This window comes from Grus americana, chromosome 18, assembly GCF_028858705.1.
Source record: "Grus americana isolate bGruAme1 chromosome 18, bGruAme1.mat, whole genome shotgun sequence".
Taxonomy (NCBI): domain Eukaryota; kingdom Metazoa; phylum Chordata; class Aves; order Gruiformes; family Gruidae; genus Grus; species Grus americana.
This window is the reverse complement of record NC_072869.1, coordinates 13,272,628-13,290,650: the sequence shown is the minus strand read 5'-3', so window position 1 is coordinate 13,290,650 and position 18,023 is coordinate 13,272,628. Positions and strand designations below refer to the sequence as shown.

At 46.7% G+C, this 18,023-nt stretch overlaps 1 protein-coding gene across 2 annotated transcripts in view; it reads left to right on the top strand.

The window, feature by feature from the left end:
* MAP2K4 (mitogen-activated protein kinase kinase 4) overlaps positions 1–18,023 on the top strand; it is a 102,699-nt gene that overhangs the window by 60,721 nt on the left and 23,955 nt on the right. For both annotated transcript variants that reach the window (XM_054846295.1, XM_054846296.1), the window contains 2 exons: positions 4,711–4,830; positions 15,081–15,200. In XM_054846295.1, the coding sequence (XP_054702270.1) occupies positions 4,711–4,830; positions 15,081–15,200 (240 nt within the window). The remainder of the gene's footprint in view (positions 1–4,710; positions 4,831–15,080; positions 15,201–18,023) is intronic.

Genomic DNA, 18,023 nt, shown 5'->3' with positions numbered 1-18,023 from the left:
TTAGCAGCTTCTGCAAATTTCTTTTCAGCCAGTTCAACTGTCTGAAACATACACCATCAAGAGACGAGTAGAGTGGTTTGTGCTTTGGTTGACCTTCAGGCTTTTTGTCGTGGCCCCATGGAAATGTCTTGCACCTCTTTTTAATTGAATTATTCTTCTGTCGGAAATAGTTACAGCTAGGACAGTAAACCAACTGGGGAGAGGGCATTTTTGTCCACAACCTCGTGTTCGGTTTTCCCCCAGCCCAAAAGATGTAGTGATTTTCAGCTGTATACCAAAATTTTCTGTATCTTCCAATATCTGTTGTATAAATCAGCCTAGCTGATTTAGTCCCGCTCTGCAGTACTGCCTAGTCTAGTCTTCAGTGCCAGCCAACGTTCTCAGGTACTGTTGCTGGTTTCTTGTTTTCTCTTTCGTCAAAGCAGAATTTTTGACCAGACCACAGCAAAGCTTCCACTTCTGCTCTGAACTTGTCCTAGTAAAATCAGAAGCAATTTCAAGATCAATTGGATAACTGGAGAAGCTAGCCAAGGTACTGTTTAGATACACCTAAAATTCAGCAGGATGTCAAGCCTATGAGGTGTCCATAAAAGATCCCTGTTCTTCCTGGAGAAGCCAGTAAGCTGTGGCTGGAGCCATTTCTGGTTCAGAGCACAGTGCCTTTTTCACATCGTTTTGCCTTGTAGTCAGTGCTTACTCTCTCATCTGTAGCTTCAAAACAGATGTTCATGTCTTTGGCTTTCACAGGTTTTCCCACAGCTGAAATAGGTTGCTAAGTATCAGATATCCCTGAGAGCAGGAATGTAACCTTTATTTATACCTCTGTAATCTCTCCATCGTTACCTGGATGCCTGATAGCCCATAAAAGCCCATCAAAATGACACATTAGTGTGTCGAGCTTAGTCAAGGGGCAAATCTCTCTGTCCTTCTGATTTCCCATATGACTTCTGAAGAGAAGTCTTGGGGCTTTTTGCAAGCTGGCTTTATTGCAAATCTTCATTTATATCCTTCACACAACTAGGTCTTCTCTCCCGAATTGACTCCTTATGGTTTATTGAGCAGAATCTTCTGTTTCACTCATCCATTTGGGTAGCTGGCTAAAAGTTGGGGAAACCAGGGCTCCAAGTCCTGCTTGTAGTGGGAAAGGAGTGAATGAGTAAGGGCTAAAAGGAAATGGTGAGAACGAGTGAGAACCTTATTACTGGAGGTAGGAAATGAGCTGTGATCAGTGGAAGACCTGATGTACTTCTGTCAGCAGTAAACGTGTTTCAGGGGTAGATAAATATTCTCCTCCTTAGCAGCGAGTGGGCAAACACCTTTTTTGTGCGAGTTTGGTGTCCTCAGACCGGTGGCACTGCCAAGCACAGCTGCGCTCTCTGCTGAGGACACGTGTGAGCCCTGTAGGCAGGACAGCACCGTGTTGTCTCCAACTCAGGGAGCTGGTATGCAGTTTGGTGTTTATTCTTTTTCTTTTCTTTTTAACTGGTTGCTACCCACTGCACCTGAATGTTTTCATGTGCTTATTGGGGTTGAGCGTCTCTTGTTTTGGGTCCAGTTTCTGGGATCTGTCTGGTTTTAGGTTTGAGAGTAGTTCAGTCCACAGCATAGCTTAACCTCTTGCTGTTGATGCTGCCCAGGGCGTAGCTTTCAGAGCTCTTGTTCCTGATGTCAGAAGGCTTTGTCCTAACCTGGGTTTGTATTGAAAGAACTGGGAAATTTTCTCCTGGAAGATTTGGTGCAGTTTGAGGCCAACAAGGAACCGTTAAGAACGAGACTTTCCATAAGCCTCTACTTTTTCCTTACGTGGCTTGTTTGGCCATGCCAGTGACTACATGCAGTAGAGTGACCAGGCTGAGAGATGTAAGACCTGAAGCTGAGTCAGACCTGTCCATCCCTGTCTTAAATGGTGTCTTCAGGCTGTTGCCTCAGCTTGTGTCTTCCTTCCCTGCCATCTCCCGAGTTCTCGGGGGAGTCTGTAGGAGCTGTTGCAGTGTCTTGCACTGGAGTTAGGTAGCAGATTGTCATTATGGCTTGTGTGCTAATTGGGTGGTGGCTGCTGTTGACTTCAGTCGCCTTTTGGTGTTTCTTCCTTGTTTTGCTGATGAACACTTGTTCCTCAGCTGGTGAATTGGGACCACTGGCCTGCGGCAGACTCGCTAGTGTGCTCCAGCTGAACAAAAGCATCTTTTCCAGCCTGGGCTGACCCCAGCTCGGTGCTGTGCTGCATGCTGCCCATGATAGTTTTCCTCTCCTCTTGAATTTGCCAATCTCCAGCACTCTTGTATGAGACCTCCCAATCTTACGTCCTGTCATTACCTTCACTCCCTGAAGCAGTGTTTGCTGGGGAGTCCGGGCTGGCTTCTCGAGGTGACCTCTGGCTCCTGTGTCTGCCTGGATGCTCTGCATTGTAGCCAACCCATTGTTCATCTCTGGGTCCTCTGCCTGCCCTTTCTCTTTCTCCTTGGGGAGATCGTGTTTGGAAAAAGGAGGAATCTTTGGGTTCAGTGTTGTTCTGGGGTGCCGTTAAAATCACCTCCTGCAAACAATGTATATTTCACATGCTTTCCAGAGTTGGAGAAGTAACAGCAGAGAAGGAACTGTCAGAGGTAGGAGTAGATGCTTTCAGGGGCAGTTGTTGAGTTTGATGAGCATGCCATGGGGATGTCTGTGACAGGATCGTGCAGATGCAAGGCGGGGCTGGGGAGACTCCAAGATGACCAGGAAAGAGGCTTTTTGGAGACATGAGAGATGGAGTTGGCACAGAAGGGAGATGCGAGTTACAATATGGAGAAAAGCTCCTTTTGATATTGCTCCTCACTTGAAGAGGTGAACTTTTTAGAGGAGTGGATAGCATCTCAGTGAGAGACTAAACTGTTCCTCACAGGTGCCACCATGGTGGCTTTGGCATCCGTTGTCTTCTACGGAGGTCAAAGCAATGGCATTATCATGTCACATCGTGCTGATGTTCACCACCTGGAAAGAGACAGTCAATGTGCTCAGCCTTTGATGTCTCAGCAGGGGGTCGTAGAGCTTTATATGGTGGAGAGGGGAGACAAATAATCAAACTCCTCAGGCTTTCTACAGTGACATGTCTGAACTTCTGTGAGACAGACCTGAACCAGTGACCTAGAGGTGAAGCTTTTTAGTTTCGTTACTAGTCCGTTGAGCCATCTTCTTGCTCTGTTTGCGACTACAAAATCCCACCCGCTCAGCGGCATCGCAGGGTGAGGATGTTACTGAGTGTGGGTGTGCTGGGCAAGTCTCTTGCCAGTTTTCCCAAGTACTCTAGAATTCACTGGGAGGGAAAAGGGCAATACGAACGGGGCAATGATGGGTCTAGGCCAAACTAGAGCTACTAGAACATTAAGAATGAGTGGTGAAATACCAAAATATCAGGATACACCAAAGGTAAGGAAAATTATAGTGTCAATACTGTCCTCATTTTGTGTGGGTCATCACAAAATAGTCTTAAGGTACATAATTATGCACTGTTTCTCAAAGGGTGCAATACGAACGGCCAACCTTGAAAAAGTACCTTCATATACTTAGCCTTGTGCTTGCTAATGTGTGTGGTCTTGATGCCACCGGCAGTTGCTCACAGGGCAGTAGTATCGGTGGGAGTGGGTGCTGGTATCTTGGAGATTTTTCCCACAATCTTAAATAATTTTTCTTTCTTGGATAGCCAGGTAGTTTTTCTCCTCCTGGAGGGTCCAGGCTACCTCTGTTGCTTTGGACTTCTTGCCACATATTTTTTTCTTGTTTCTTTAATGATTTTTCAATACGAGTCATGCCTTCAGGATCACAATTTTCCTCACCTGTGATTCAGGGACTGCATTAATTAATGCAAGTTGTTAAATATGTCTGTAAAATCGCATGAAAAACTGTGGATGGTCTTCTCCATCCTTCCTTTAATAAGCTTCATGTTTAAACACGTACAGTTTTCTATTTTTAAACCTGTGTTGTTCTTTCCAGCCAAAATCAGAATTTTCTTTATATATATAGCGTATATATAAAGTATAGTGTGTGTATACATTTATATATGATTATATACACATTGTATATATATTTTATATATATATATTTAAAAATATCTTCTATATAGTGTTAATGTTCCCTAGGCCAGTACTAGCTGAAGAATTGTTAGTTTGATGCGAAGAGCTCACGGGACTGTTGCCCACCATTAGCATTACCAGAGCAATGTGTTCCCTCGGTTATGTGACGGTCCTTTTCACTGTGACGGCCATGGTGGAAACATGGTGGAAGGAGCCTTTTTGTCTTCTGTGCTTGTCTTAGACATTTTAAATATAATGTTCCCTTGGTTAAATTTCAAAACAGCCTTCGAGCCCCATCCAACATGGCTAAGAACTGTGTGGGAATTTGTTTTGAAATGAAAGCCTGAATATGTTGTTTTGCTGTAGTTTTCAATGAAATCTCTGCTCTTCAATTTCATTCTGACATTTCATCTGAACATGTTGATGCTCATGAGAGGACTGGGGATTTTATAGTCTGAATTAAATAGCTTTAGGGGTTTTCAGTTACATTTCTTATTTGAGAGCACAGCTTAGTTCTCTAGAGTGTGTTTGAGCATGCCTTGGGGATTGCCTGCTCAGCCTTGGGTTTGGGGTCCCTGGCATGTTTCTCCAGAAGCGGGTCTGAGGATACGGTAATGGCATGTAAGTGATAAAGTCTCTGCCACTCTTCCTCTTTCAGAGAATTCGGTCGACAGTGGATGAAAAAGAACAGAAGCAGCTTCTGATGGACCTTGATGTAGTAATGCGAAGCAGTGACTGCCCGTATATTGTTCAGTTTTATGGCGCGCTCTTCAGAGAGGTGGGCACTCCAAACTTGCTTCATTCATAGCAGAGTTTGGTTTTTACCTTTTTTTTTTTTCTCTTTGCAGTTTCCAACTTGCAATAAGGAGGAGACAGTTAATTTATGTTAGGTTTCTTAGTTCTCCACTTTTAATCAAGGATATTTAACCAGGAGACCCAGACGTCTGGGTGCTGCTGAGCACAAACATGCTGTTCCTATTCATGATGTCCCTCTGCGTATTTCAGTCTCTCCTCCTTTCCTGCTTTTCTCCTCTCTTGACGAGCCCTGGGTCTGTGGCTCCCCCACGCAGAGTGTGTGCTGCCGGGCTGGGCACAGCTCTGCGGCACGGCGTTGGACGCAAGCATGGTTTATGTCAGTGGTTGTGAGATGCGACTGTGTGGGGGACCTGTGTCCCTGTAATGAAGGTGGCTGCTGTGATAATAGTCACAGCTGCCCATAAGGTTATCTGATGTATGTATGTACGTACATATCCAGGCTGTGTCAGAGCCCAGATTGACGTGCATCTGGTGTGTACCTGCAGATACATAAGGGCAGCTGTGCTGGTTCACACCAAAACTCCCAGTGTTCTGTCTCTGGCCCGCAGGATCCGCTTGCAGAAGTGTGTGGGATACTTCACCATAGCTTCAGTGGTATGCAGCTGAGTGTCTCCTGAGCTCGATGTGCTGTCTTTGTGCTGAGTCATTCTTGCTGGATTGCTTTTCCATTAAAGTGTTCAGTTTCCCCTTGAATACATGTACATTTTTGGCATCCATGGTGCTCACTGAGAGGCATTTCCCTTGGATGTTCACCCCTCATTTGAAGGCCCATCACCTTGATTCATTTTGAATTTTCATCCTGCTGTTTTGAGCAACGCCCCTAGTGCTTCCCCTAGTTTTAGTATTTGCTGAGGTGGTAAATGGATGATCTTTCTCCATCCTTTCCAGGCCGCTGAGGATTTTATGGACAGTTGCCATATTCCCCCCTCTGTCGTATCTTACTGAGCCTGATAAGCGCCAGCCTGTGTCACACATGGAACCCCTGCCAGACCTTTGATCATCTTTCTTGCTGTTCTTTGCATCTTTTCCAGTTCTACTCTATCATTTTGGAACAGAAACCAAAATTGCATGACTGTTCTTGAAAGGAGCAATATCTGCAATAGCTAGCCTAGGGGCTGTGATTTTGCTTGGCCCTTTTATGCACATAGATAGCGTGTGCTCTCCACGTGGAGTGGGTTATTCAGCGTGACGCTTCCATGAAGGCTTCCAAGTGAAGAACAGAAGAGCATTGAACGCTATGTCAGCTGACCACAGTTAATCTGTTCATGACCAGGAATATGAAGTTAATCACTGCACATTTGCAACTGTTTTAGCATCTACTTATTGTAATTTAAGGTCGATATTATGCTGCAGGACCACAGAAGATATCCTTCTATCTCCTTGCGCTTTGCCCAGGCCCTCCCATTGCTGTCTAGCTTTGAATGACCAGTAAAACCAGTTGGGAAGCTGGCCCTCTTCATGCAGCCCAGACAGTCCTGTGCCATGGTTGGAGGCCAGTCGTAAGTCTGAGCTGAGCAGTTCAGCACAGGCACAAGAAGAGGAATATAGCACTGGGGAGCAGCATGGGATTGCAAGCGGCGTTTGGTCCATTTGCAAGAAGAAGAGTTTTGGAGAAGATGAATGTTAAAGCCTGACTACTTCATCCCCTTCCTCCGGAGAGCAGCAGCTCCTGCAGCTCTCCTGCAGGTGTGGATTATTCGCCTCCTGTAGTTGCTGAGGTGTTGAAGGTGGCACAATGCAGGGGGATAGACTTGCAGCCTTGCCTGTTTTCCACTACTTCAGAACAAATCCAGTACACCAACTCAGGGGAAGAAGGAAGATAGAGACCTACTGGTTGCTAGTCATCTTTGCATATTATCAGGCATAGCAGCCTGTGCAGTCTGTTGGGGCTTTACTGGGAAACTGTTAGAGAAAGAAGGTCAGTGTTGCAGTTGAAGCCCAAAACTGGGGCTAAATACTCAATTCCTGCTTCTAGAGAGTCTGCCTCTGTAATTTTGCCGGCTCACTTGTCTGGCTTTAAATCTCAGTCTCTAAACTAAGGATAATAATCCTTCCTTTTCCCATGCTCTGCTTTTTCTTACCTGTTTAAAAATGAAGCCATTTTGGACCAGGAGGTGTTGTCCGTATTCACACAGTACAAGCTCCTACCAAGTGTGGAGCCTCAGCTTTGGTGAGTATTTCCAGCTTTGCTGAAATACAAATAAGTCTGACAGCTGTTGTAAAGAAAAGTCTCTGGGCAAGACGGTATCTTGCCAGATGCTGATGAGCAACATGTTCAGAGCTGTGCAAGCCTGTCACCTCTCTGCAGCTCTAGGCACATCCCAGGATGTAAGTATAAATACATAAATAGCAGAAAAACCTACCTTGATCAGCACCCAAATGTCAGCCTGGCTTCTGCTGCACCCTTTGTCTTGTCAAAAAATCCTGTCCTTCTGCAGCTGGGCAGGGCTCCTTGCATGCTCCATCTGGGAGAGGTTTCGGTAAGGTCACTCAGGATTACGTCATGTTGCTCCCTGGGATCCCCTTTCCCTCACCCTCAGCATCACTGGTATTTGCTTCTGAAATGAAAGCAACCTTCTCCTCTCCGCGGTCCCTTACTGCCAAGGTGATGTTCCAAGTTGCGTACCTCAAAGGTACAGAGGGTGAGCTGGTATGCTTGGATAAGGTTTTCTGTCTTGTCGCGTTAATTACATTTTCTAATACTAATTATATCTCTTAAAGGTGGGAAACTATGACAGCAGAGAAGCACAGAAAGGGGAAAAAAGGGATTTCACCAAGTATGTTTGAACCTGTCTCACCCCTGACTCTGCTTAGCAGATCCATTCCCAACTAACTGTGAACGCTCCAGGTCACTGCTGCACCATCCCCTGGAGTGTAAGAGCATACGGGGTTACTAAAGACTGAACCTCTCTCAGGAAGTCTTATAGCAAAACATGTATAAACAAAGCTCTTTGTTCCAGCGATTCAAGGTGAAAAGTAAGGAGATAAGTTCCAAAAGCCTCTTGGGACCGCCTGCTCTGAGCTAGAATTCAGCTTCTCCAGGGATGGATGGAACTGCGGATGGGAAGTAGTCTTCTGCCTGCTCCTAAAAGGTGAAAGACTTCAATTTGAGCCTCTTTAGAGGAGCTCAAACATTGAGAAGGCAGCTCTCACAATCAGATGTTTGACAAGAAGATGATAGCAGCTTCAGGAACAGCGGCAGGGCAGCTGGGCTGTGTTGCAAGACAGGTAGCCTTTCTGGAAGAGTGAGCTGCTGATATGGAGAACCAGAGCTAAGCTGTCAGATCCTGACAGTTTGGAGAGTGAGAGTACTAAACCAAATTGGACAAAACTGTTCAAGGACTTGTTTTGAAGACAGAGAAGTTTCCCAGCTTGCAGTTAGGAAAGTAACTGTAAATAGGCAAATTGCTGTGGCAGCCTCCACAAGTATGAAAAGTTTGACTTGGAAAGGCAAAAAATACTATAAAAATATTTCCCCTGGTTGTATTCTTACTTGTTCAGCAAACATTTTCCAAAAGGGAAAGTCTTCTCTGGGAACTGGTCTTGCTTGTCCCTCAGCAGGCAGCATCTTAACACATATTATTTGCTTCTTGTTCTTTAATCATATGGGATGTCCTCCTATTATTATGTATGTCTGCGTATATGTGTAACAATGCAAAAACTACAAGTTGATTGCCCGGTACAGGACTTTGCTTGAGTTTATTGGCACCCATTAGAAGAGATTAAATTGCCTGTTTAATGAAACAGGAACAAAACTGAAAAAGTAGAAGATGGTGTTTCAGCCTTTGCATGGAGTAAGGGGCTTCATTGCACTGATGCTAGATAGTGCATGTGCTGGAGTCAGGTCCTCCGTGGGACAGCACTCTGCTCACTCCTGCTCTTGATGATGAAGCTGTGACCTTCATGTCACCGTGTTGCACCTCCCATGATGTCACAGCATCATTCATTCTGCTCGTGCAGAATGAAGCACTATGGTTCTCTAATGATCCTAGGTAGGAAAAAATCAACCTTTATTTTCAATAACAGAAAGAATTCCTGAGCACTGACGTTGTAATGTCTGGTAGTTGAAATGGTTTTCATGTCCATAGCTTGACTTCTTAACAGAAGAGAGAAGAAAGTTGCAACTAGTAAAGGCTGGAGAATGGAGAGGATCAGAAAGAGAAAGGCCTGGAGGAAAGTCCAGAAGGGGTAGTTATACCCTTGGCTGTATTCCAGGTTACACTGGCTATAGAAGGGACTCAGTGGCTGATGAACTATAAAATCATCGAATCACAGAATGGTTTGGGTTGGAAGAGACCTTAAAGCCCATCTAATTCCAACCCCCTGCCATGGGCAGGGACACCCTCCACTAGACCAGGGTGCCCAAAGCCCCATCCAACCTGGCCTTGAACACTGCCAGGGAGCCAGGGGCAGCCACAGCTTCTCTGGGCAACCTGTGCCAGGGCCTCACCACCCTCACAGGGAAGAATTTCTTCCTCAGATCTCATCTCCATCTCCCCTCCTGCAGCTTCAGGCCATTCCCCTTGTCCTGTCACTCCCTGCCCTTGGCACCAGCCCCTCTCCAGCTTTCCTGGAGCCCCTTCAGGGACTGGAAGGTGCTCTAAAGTCTCCTTGGAGCCTTCCCTTCTCCAGGCTGAACAACCCCAACTCTCTCAGCCTGTCTCCATAGCAGAGGTGCTCCAGCCCTCTGATCATCTTCCTGGCCTCCTCTGTACTTGCTCCAACAGCTCCATGTCCTTCTTGTCCTGGGGACCCCCGAGCTGGATGCAGTACTGCAGGGGGGTCCCACCAGAGTGGAGTAGAGGGGCAGAATCCCCTCTCTCTACCTGCTGATCACGCTGCTTTTGATGCAGCCCAGGTGACAGTCGGTTTTCTGGGCTGCAAGTCCATGTTACTGGTTCATGTCCAATTTTTCCTCCACCAGTATCCCCAAGTCCCTCTCTGCAGGGCTAGTCTCAATCTCTTCATCCCCCAATCCTTATTTATACTGATGGGTACCCTGATCCAGGTGCAGGACCTTGTACTTGGTCTTGTTGAACTTGGAGAAGTTCGCCTTGGCCCCCTGAATGTGTACTGCACCAGGGAGAGCCCTGACTCCTGCAAACGCAGACAGAGCTTTGCGCCTTAGCCATCAGAGATGCTGTATTGAAGAGGGTCTGGTTACTTGTGTCCATTTGTTACCTCTGAAAGCAGTACTTGCTAGGTGAGGAGAAAAAAAAATGATTGCTAGGGTTTCTGCAAAGATTTCACTTGAGTCACTTTCTTCTAGTGAGGAGTGTTGGGCTGAGCAGTAGGACTGCACTGGGCAACCCTGAGACTTTCACCCCGAATGTTGCTGTTTGGAAGGTTTTTAGTTCTGAGAAAAGAAAAAAAATCTTTTCTGGCCATGTCTGCTGGAAACTTTACAGCTAATCTGGTTTGAGATAGTACCTGTAAGGCTGGGAATGTTTGGTTAGTTATGACCACACTAATTGCTCTTTCAAAGCAACTTCCTGTTACTTTTCTTCTTAAGAGGGGAAAAGGAAAAAAGCCTTGTCTGACTTGGGATCTCAGCAGTGACTCCTACACAGTGCGAGTGTAGCCGAGCCAAGTTTAAACCAACAAGCTCAATAGTTGATAAAATTATTCCATGAAAAATTCATTGCAAGTTGCAAAGCATGCCCAGGAAGCTAGGTAAATTATCCTGTGGGGACCTTCTGCTGGTACGAGAGAAGAGCTAGTATGGATGTGTCAGTAGCACAGTACTGACGTCGGTGTGAATTGTGGACGTATCCCTGAACAGTTTGATACAAGGCGTTTGCTGTCTTTGCTATTGATGCACAACACCCTTTTTTGATGGAAATCTTTGTGTTGGCATTGCTCAGGGCATCTGTCCCCATGATTAGTTCTCAGTCTATAGGAAAGGTGTCCTCTGTGTCACATAAGGATATATGAGGGTGATGACATTCTTCATGCTCTTTCATTAGTGTAGATGCAACTTGCATAAGAAGTTGGCCACTCTCTGCAGTGCACTAATGTGATAAGCCTTCAGCACTGGTATCACAGAATGATGGATGTTGGAAGGGACCTCTGGAGGTCACCTTGTCCAACTACTGTGCTCAAGCACGGCCACCTAGGGCTGCTTGCCCAGGGCCATATGTCCAAATAGCTTTTGAATATCTGCAGGGGTGGAGGCTCCACAACCTCCCTGGGCAGCCTGTGCCAGTGCTCAGTTTCCTGTTGTTCAGACAGAACCTCCTCTGCGTCAGTTAGTGCCCACTGCCTCTGGTCCTGTCACAGGGCACCACTGAAGAGGGCCTGGCTTCGTCCTCTTTGCACCCTTCCCCCAGGTATTTACATACGTTGATAAGATCCCACTGAGCCTTCTCCAGGATGAACAGTCCCGGCTCTCTCAGCCTTTTGTCATGGGAGAGATGCTCCATTCCAGTCCCTCAGTCATCTTAATGGCCCTTTACTGAAATCTCTCCAGTATGACCATGTCCCTCTTGTAGTGGGGAGCCCAGCACTGGCCACAGCACTCCAGGTGTGGCCTCACCAGTGCTGAGTCAAGGGGAAGGATCATCTCCCTCGATCGGCTGGCAATGCTTTGCCTAATACAGCCCAGGACACCATTCACCTTCTTCACAGCAAGGACGCATTGCTGCCTCATGTTCAACTTGGTGTCCACCAGGACTCCCAGGTCCTTTTTTGCCAAGCTGCTTTCCGGCTGGGTGGCATCTTTGTGACATGCTTGGTGGTCGACTGGGAACTCAGGACTCAGCATTGAGAAGTTGAAGCATCGCAGTTGCTGGTGAAGCAGTTTTTGTGTATGTCCTGGAGACGGGCAGTGATATTTTGAATGAAATGTGCAGGCTGTTCCTGGACATTTTTTGGAATGCCTACAAGATGTGCACTAGCATTTGGTAATGTAATACCCAGTAAGGACTAAAATATATTCTTTGGAAGAATAGCTCTAACGGGAAGAGAAACTTGTTTCTTTTGTCACTGCATAATCTGAAATCAACCTGACCTGAGACCACAAATTAAAGAGAAACTTTCATTGAGATAGTTTCGTCCTCACCATTCATGATGAAGCAGAACCTTCCCATGCACATCCTCACTTTTTTGTATTTGATCAGAAAGGGGCTGGGTGGCTGGTACCCAGTCGTCCCCGGCAGTCTTCCTTTTTGTTCTCAGTAAAATTCATCAACTTTGCCAATAGGTAAATCCTTTCAAATCCCAGGAAGAGATCAGAACCTGAGTTTTGAATCTTACCACCAGCCTTAATGAAGTGGCATGATTGGAAAGGTCTGTAATCTTTTTTCATTGATTTTGATGACATGAATTCATGTTGATCAGATAGATTTTTATATTACCAGACCAGTAAATACCCACATCCAGGATTTCTATATGGCATATACTTCAGGAGACCAAGTAAACCAAGTCTTTCCTGGTGCTTTCGGTCATGTACAGTGGGGGTTTTTTAATGTTTAAATTAACACTGGATAATAATTTGTTGTACTTGTCTGAGTGTTCAGGAACACACACATCCCCACTCTGCAGATGCACAAAGTATAATGTGAAGCTTTTGTAACAATAATGGCTCTAATAAGGTTGCCCGTTGTTCCACTTCAGTTTGCTTTTGCTGCACAAACACCAGCCATTGTGACCTGGGCGACTGAAGACACAATATTGGTGCGATTGGACATAAATACAAGGCTGCAGGTGGTCAGCGATATTCTGGCATTCTTGAACAAATCCAGTCCCCTGCAGTCTCAGTGCAATAACATGGGAATATAGCACAGTACCATTTTTTTGATACGAAGCTGATCAAAACAGAAGCAATGTTTTGAATGATCCTGTGGGAGTACAAGTCCATGTTTGCTTTCACTACAGATAGTTTGTAAGGGTCTGGCGTGGTTCGTTTCACTTGATTTATGCGCATCACTAGCGCTGCATCCTCGCTGCTTTCTCTGAGCCGCTCTCCATAACATGAAGTGCCTCAGCTGCACTTTGCGTTTGTTGCCAGTGCTGAAAAGGGACGTTTTCTGCATGTGTCGCCTAATTTCATTTCTGCAGTTTAAATCTGAACAGGTCCTCAGCCAAATTCATCCATAGCCAATGGATGTTTTGTTCTCTAGCAGCCTCAGCTCACCTTTCTCCATGTCTTCTGAAACGCCGGCCGTGTCCTCGTCCCGCTGCACTGCACTTGCCGCTTTCACCGTGGTGTCTCTGCTTCCGTGTCCGGCACAGCACCTTTTCAGTCAGTCCCTTCAGCTTTGTTTTGGGTGAAATGCGTGTTTTCTGGGCTCAGGCTCGTAGCAGCTGTTTCCCGTGGGTGGATGGCATTAGCTCCCGCTCTGTCTTGTGCTGATGTAAAAAACCTGGTGCCAAGTGAGCGGTGTAAAATGGGGCTGCCCATGGCTCTGAACCCACAGTCTTCTTCCCCAGACAGCCCACCGGTGGCTCAGCCCTTCCTAGGACAGCAGATCCACTCTCCTCAGAAGGGAGCAGCATCCCTCCTTTGGCAGGAGGAGGTGATGGAGTCGCTGTCACTGAACACTGTAATGCTGGTGGCACGTGGGACGCTTCCTGGCAGTTTGCTCTCTGTATTGCTGAAAACAGCCTTGCGTGCGCGTGAGCAGCTGAAGACCAAGCTGGGTGGTACCACTGTCTCTGCTGATACCAGCGTGCAGTGTTTGAAAACACCTTTGCTGGGCACTTCTGTTCCCGCTAAACCAAGCATTTGGACTGGAGGTATCTTGGCGGATGCAGTTCCTTGGCTTGTGTTTCACAGGAGGTCATTCAGAGTGGCAGAAAACCCTTTTTGGCCTTAAAACCTGTGGCTCTACAAGCTTTTTTCCATCAGCTAACTATAACTCAGGAATTGGTCCTGACTCTCATGAGCACCAGGAGGTTGCTTCAGACGGAAGTGACTTGTGGTGCAGGCTGGGAGCACGGGGCTTTGCCACACCTCCAGCATGTCCATGTCCTAGGTTTTTTCCTAATTTCATTTCCATGTATTAACACAGAGTTTGGTTGCTTTGTGTTTTGTCTGGTCGTGTCTTCTGTTGGATAATTACTTGGGGAAGTTTCTCCTCTATTTATTGCTTCTTATGTGCAAGCTTAGACATAACCAGACAGGCGCACCGTGCTCTGAGCCACCCAGGCAGCCCCGGGCAGCACTGCCTGCGCAAGCTGCTGCTCCTTACACAGGTGTTTTGGTGGTACGTAGCCAGGATGAGACGACCAGACTAATCAACTCCGTTCTGCACTTAGCTTTTGACAGCTAATGCAGTTTTAACACTCCTTGTGATACAGCCTATAGAAGATAGGTTATGAGTATGTCGTTTCTGGTGAGGACAGGTCTAGTTCTAGTATTCTAGTATTTCTAGCAATGAAGAGTTGCCTGAAGTGCATGAGACTCTACAGAAGTAGCTCATGCAAAGCCTTCTGTTGTCCTCAACTGGAGGTAAAATGTTCAAAAAAATGGAAATAACTAAGATCAATCCACGGCTAAGCTGTCCAGCACCACATTGTAGATGCATACGAATACAAAAGATGAAGTCCTATATCGTGGGGATCCATTTCTCATCCCCAGCGAATCCATTGTGAGTGGGTTGACTTACAGATCTCGGGAGAGAGTTGGATAAAAAGACCTGTTAGTCTCCTATGATAGTTAAGCTTAGCTTGGTTTAACACACATACTAGTATGTTTTACTATTTTCTGCATTTAAACTGTTTAACTGTAAGATGCAAATCAACAACACCCACACACACACACATACTTGGGTTTATTTTCATTTTCTCTTGCTTAGATAATATCTCTGAACGTTGTGTGAAATGTCTTCTGTCCTCTGCAGGGTAGTTGTAAACTGAAGGGGGTTTTTTCCAGTCTTACTGTGCATGTTGGTGTTTCACTGTGCCTGCAGCCTTCTGGAGAGCCAAACAGTTTTTGGGACTTGGATTCATCTAGGTTCAGGCATCTAAAATGTAATATCAGGTGTGAGCTGGTCAGCTGGATGCCTCTGCTGGTGAATGGAGTGGGGGAGAGGTGTGTACAGGGGCGCGTCTTCCATTGCTAAAATTAATCAAGAGGAATTCCATCCTTCCTGTCAAGCGCATGTTGCTGTTAATGTATTTTATTGGATTCAAGGGATCTCCTTATGTTCTCTGGAGTCTTGTTCCTCAGTTTTTATCTTGACAGTAACACAAATTTTTTTCTCTTTCCAGGGTGACTGTTGGATCTGTATGGAGCTCATGTCTACCTCGTTTGATAAGTTTTACAAATATGTATATAGTGTATTAGATGATGTTATTCCAGAAGAAATCCTAGGCAAAATCACTTTAGCTGTGAGTATTTTGTTAAACCTTTTTGTGTATGTTTTTGAAGCTAATGTGAAAAATTCAGCTCTCTCACATGTGAGAAAGCTGGTCGATCTGCATGCAGCAGAACTGCACCATGGCTTTAACAGTCCTTGAGTATGCTCTGACTTTCCATGGCATACTGCGTGATGGAAAAGCAGGTCCTGGGGTGTGTAATCAGTTCATAAAGAGACCTCAGGACCAGCCTCTTGCTCTGCCTGCTTGGACATCAGCGCTGACAGCGTAGGCACCAGCCCCCTCCTCAGGGATGGCTTCATGTGTGCTGGTGGTGGCACCAGTGGGAGCTGGACACAGGTCGTCTCATCCCAAGGAAGGTGCCTAAAATAGATGAGCTGTCTCCCCTTCCCTCGTTTGTAAAGGGAACAAGGGATTGGGCATTTATAGCCAGGACATATGAACCCCACCACGCTATTTGAGAGTAAGGGGCTGGTGCCAGTAAGTCGCCTACCCTCTCTCTTGAGTGAGTGGCGAGAGGTTGGTGCCTCTGTCCGGGAGCTGAGTTCCCATGTCATGGTGCCTTGGGTGGTGAATCCCACCCAGGGTATCTGAGTGCACCCTGCTGCACGGAACCCACTGTGTCCCTTTAAGGAGCCCTGTAAAATTATCATTGGCTGTGCTAAAATAAACCACTGTTGTCTAAACACAAGGGCAAGTTTTGGCTCTGCAAAACAAACCTTTGGTTTTGGGCTGTGCAGGAAGGGATGTTGAAAGGTATCCTGAAACCTCTGTCCTGCTGCCCATAAAAATCTGTCAGGTCCATTGGATTTCTGCAGGGGATGCTGAGCCACTCCAGTCCAGAGAAGCTCCCAGTAGCCTTGGGCAAAGGCTTCCAAAAGAACAAGTGGGTCTTCAGCAGGTGGAGAACCTGACTGATGTTTTCTTGACTTAACCTGGAAGTCTCGGCCCAGTAAAAAAAAAAAAAGCCTGAGCCAAATGAATTAGTTCAGTGAGGCTGCTGGAAGGTGAAGGGCTGCAGAAGTGAAGCACCATTCAGGAGTAATGGGGGGAAATGTGACCGAGCGCTGGAGCTGTGCTTTGTTGGTGACAAATGGGCAAACTGCTTCTATGTCAGCTCCAGCACATGAATGCCACAGTGAGTTGGTGTCCAGAGTTGTCAGAGTGATTGGGAGGTGCTCAGCGAGTCACAAACTGTGACCTCTTGAAAGAATCATAGAATCATGGAATGGTTTGGGTTGGAAGGGACCTTAAAGCCCATCTAGTTCCAGCCCCCCTGCTGCGGGCAGGGACACCCTCCACTAGACCACATTGCCCAAAGCCTCATCCAACCTGGCCTTGAACACTTCCAGGGATGGGGCCTCCCCAACCTCTCTGGGCAACCTGTGCCAGTGCCTCACCACTCTAACGGTAAAGAATTTCTTTCTAACATCTGATCTAAATCGACCCTCCTTCAGCTTAAACCCATTACCCCTTGTCCTGTCACCGCACTCCCTCATAAACAGTCTCTCTCCAGCTTTCCTGTAGACCCCCTAAGCTGCAATTAGATCTCCCCGGAGCCGCCTTTTCTCCAGGCTGAACAAGCCCAACTCTCTCAGCCTGTCCTCATAGGAGAGGTGCTCCATCCCTCTGATGAGCTTCATGGCCCTCCTCTGGACTCGCTCCAACAGCTTGATGTCTCTCCTGTCCTGGGGCCCCCAGAACTGGACGCAGCACTGCAGGTGGGGTCTCACAAGAGCAGAGTAGAAGGGCAGGATCCCCTCCCTCGACCTGCTGGTCACACCTCTTTTGATGCAGCCCAGGACATGGCTGGCTTTCTGGGCTGCAAGCGCACACTGCCGGCTCATGTTGAGCTGCTGCTGGATATGGGCAAATTCTGCTCAGTGCCTGATACTGGGAGAAAAACATCTTCACTCTTCTTAGGGGCATCTTTATAAAATGTTGAGCCTACCTGGACCTGCTGCCGCTTCTTACAGGTAACCGGCTGCCTTGACGGCTCACGCACTGTCACATATTTGGATGTTTGTAGCCCAGACTGAAAATCCTATCAAAGGCAGCCAATGGACTGCATCGTCTTACCACCAACCAACTGAATATATTACTGTCCAGAGCAAGACTTGAGACATAGACAGGAGATGGGTGGATAAAGTCTGTCCTTCCAGAGCAGTCTGCTTGGAGTTATATGTAATTCTGTGGGACAAAGAACAGGAGATCCTTTTAGGGTCTGCAGGGTGTTAGAGACACGCTGGCCCACATTTTGGCTCAGACAGATCTTGCAAGGTGTTTGTTCCGTGAAAATCGTGTGGACAGAGACTTGAGATGAGTTTTGAAGCACTCAGAGGGAGTTTCTGTGCTTACTGTGTGCAGACAGCACGCTGGGAAAGCACACCAGAGCTTTAACTCCTGGCCATGGAAATGGCCACCTTGGTTGTTTCTGACCTGGGAGTGAGGGATGGACAGACTGAGTAATCTGAAATTTTCCATACCTGATATCCACAACAGATCTGAGCATGTGAAGCCCAGCTGCAATGTGTGGGAAGTTGTGAACTGCTCATTGAACACAGCTCTCCTTCCTTCACATTGCACCCGAAGGCAGCCCAGCCCCAGCAGCTCCCAAGGGAAGTCCTCTGGACAGACTGGCTTTAGGAGCTGGAGACAGGTTCTGACTAGAGCTTGTGGTCTGGGGTTTGTTTCTGTCCACCTTTTTCTAGAAAACAAATGAGGAATGGCATTTAATAACTCTGGTATGAGAATACTGGCCCTGAGTATCTTAGACCTTGAGGGCGTCCAGGTCCAGAAGATCTATGTGTGCACTGCCCTAGTAGCCCCATCATG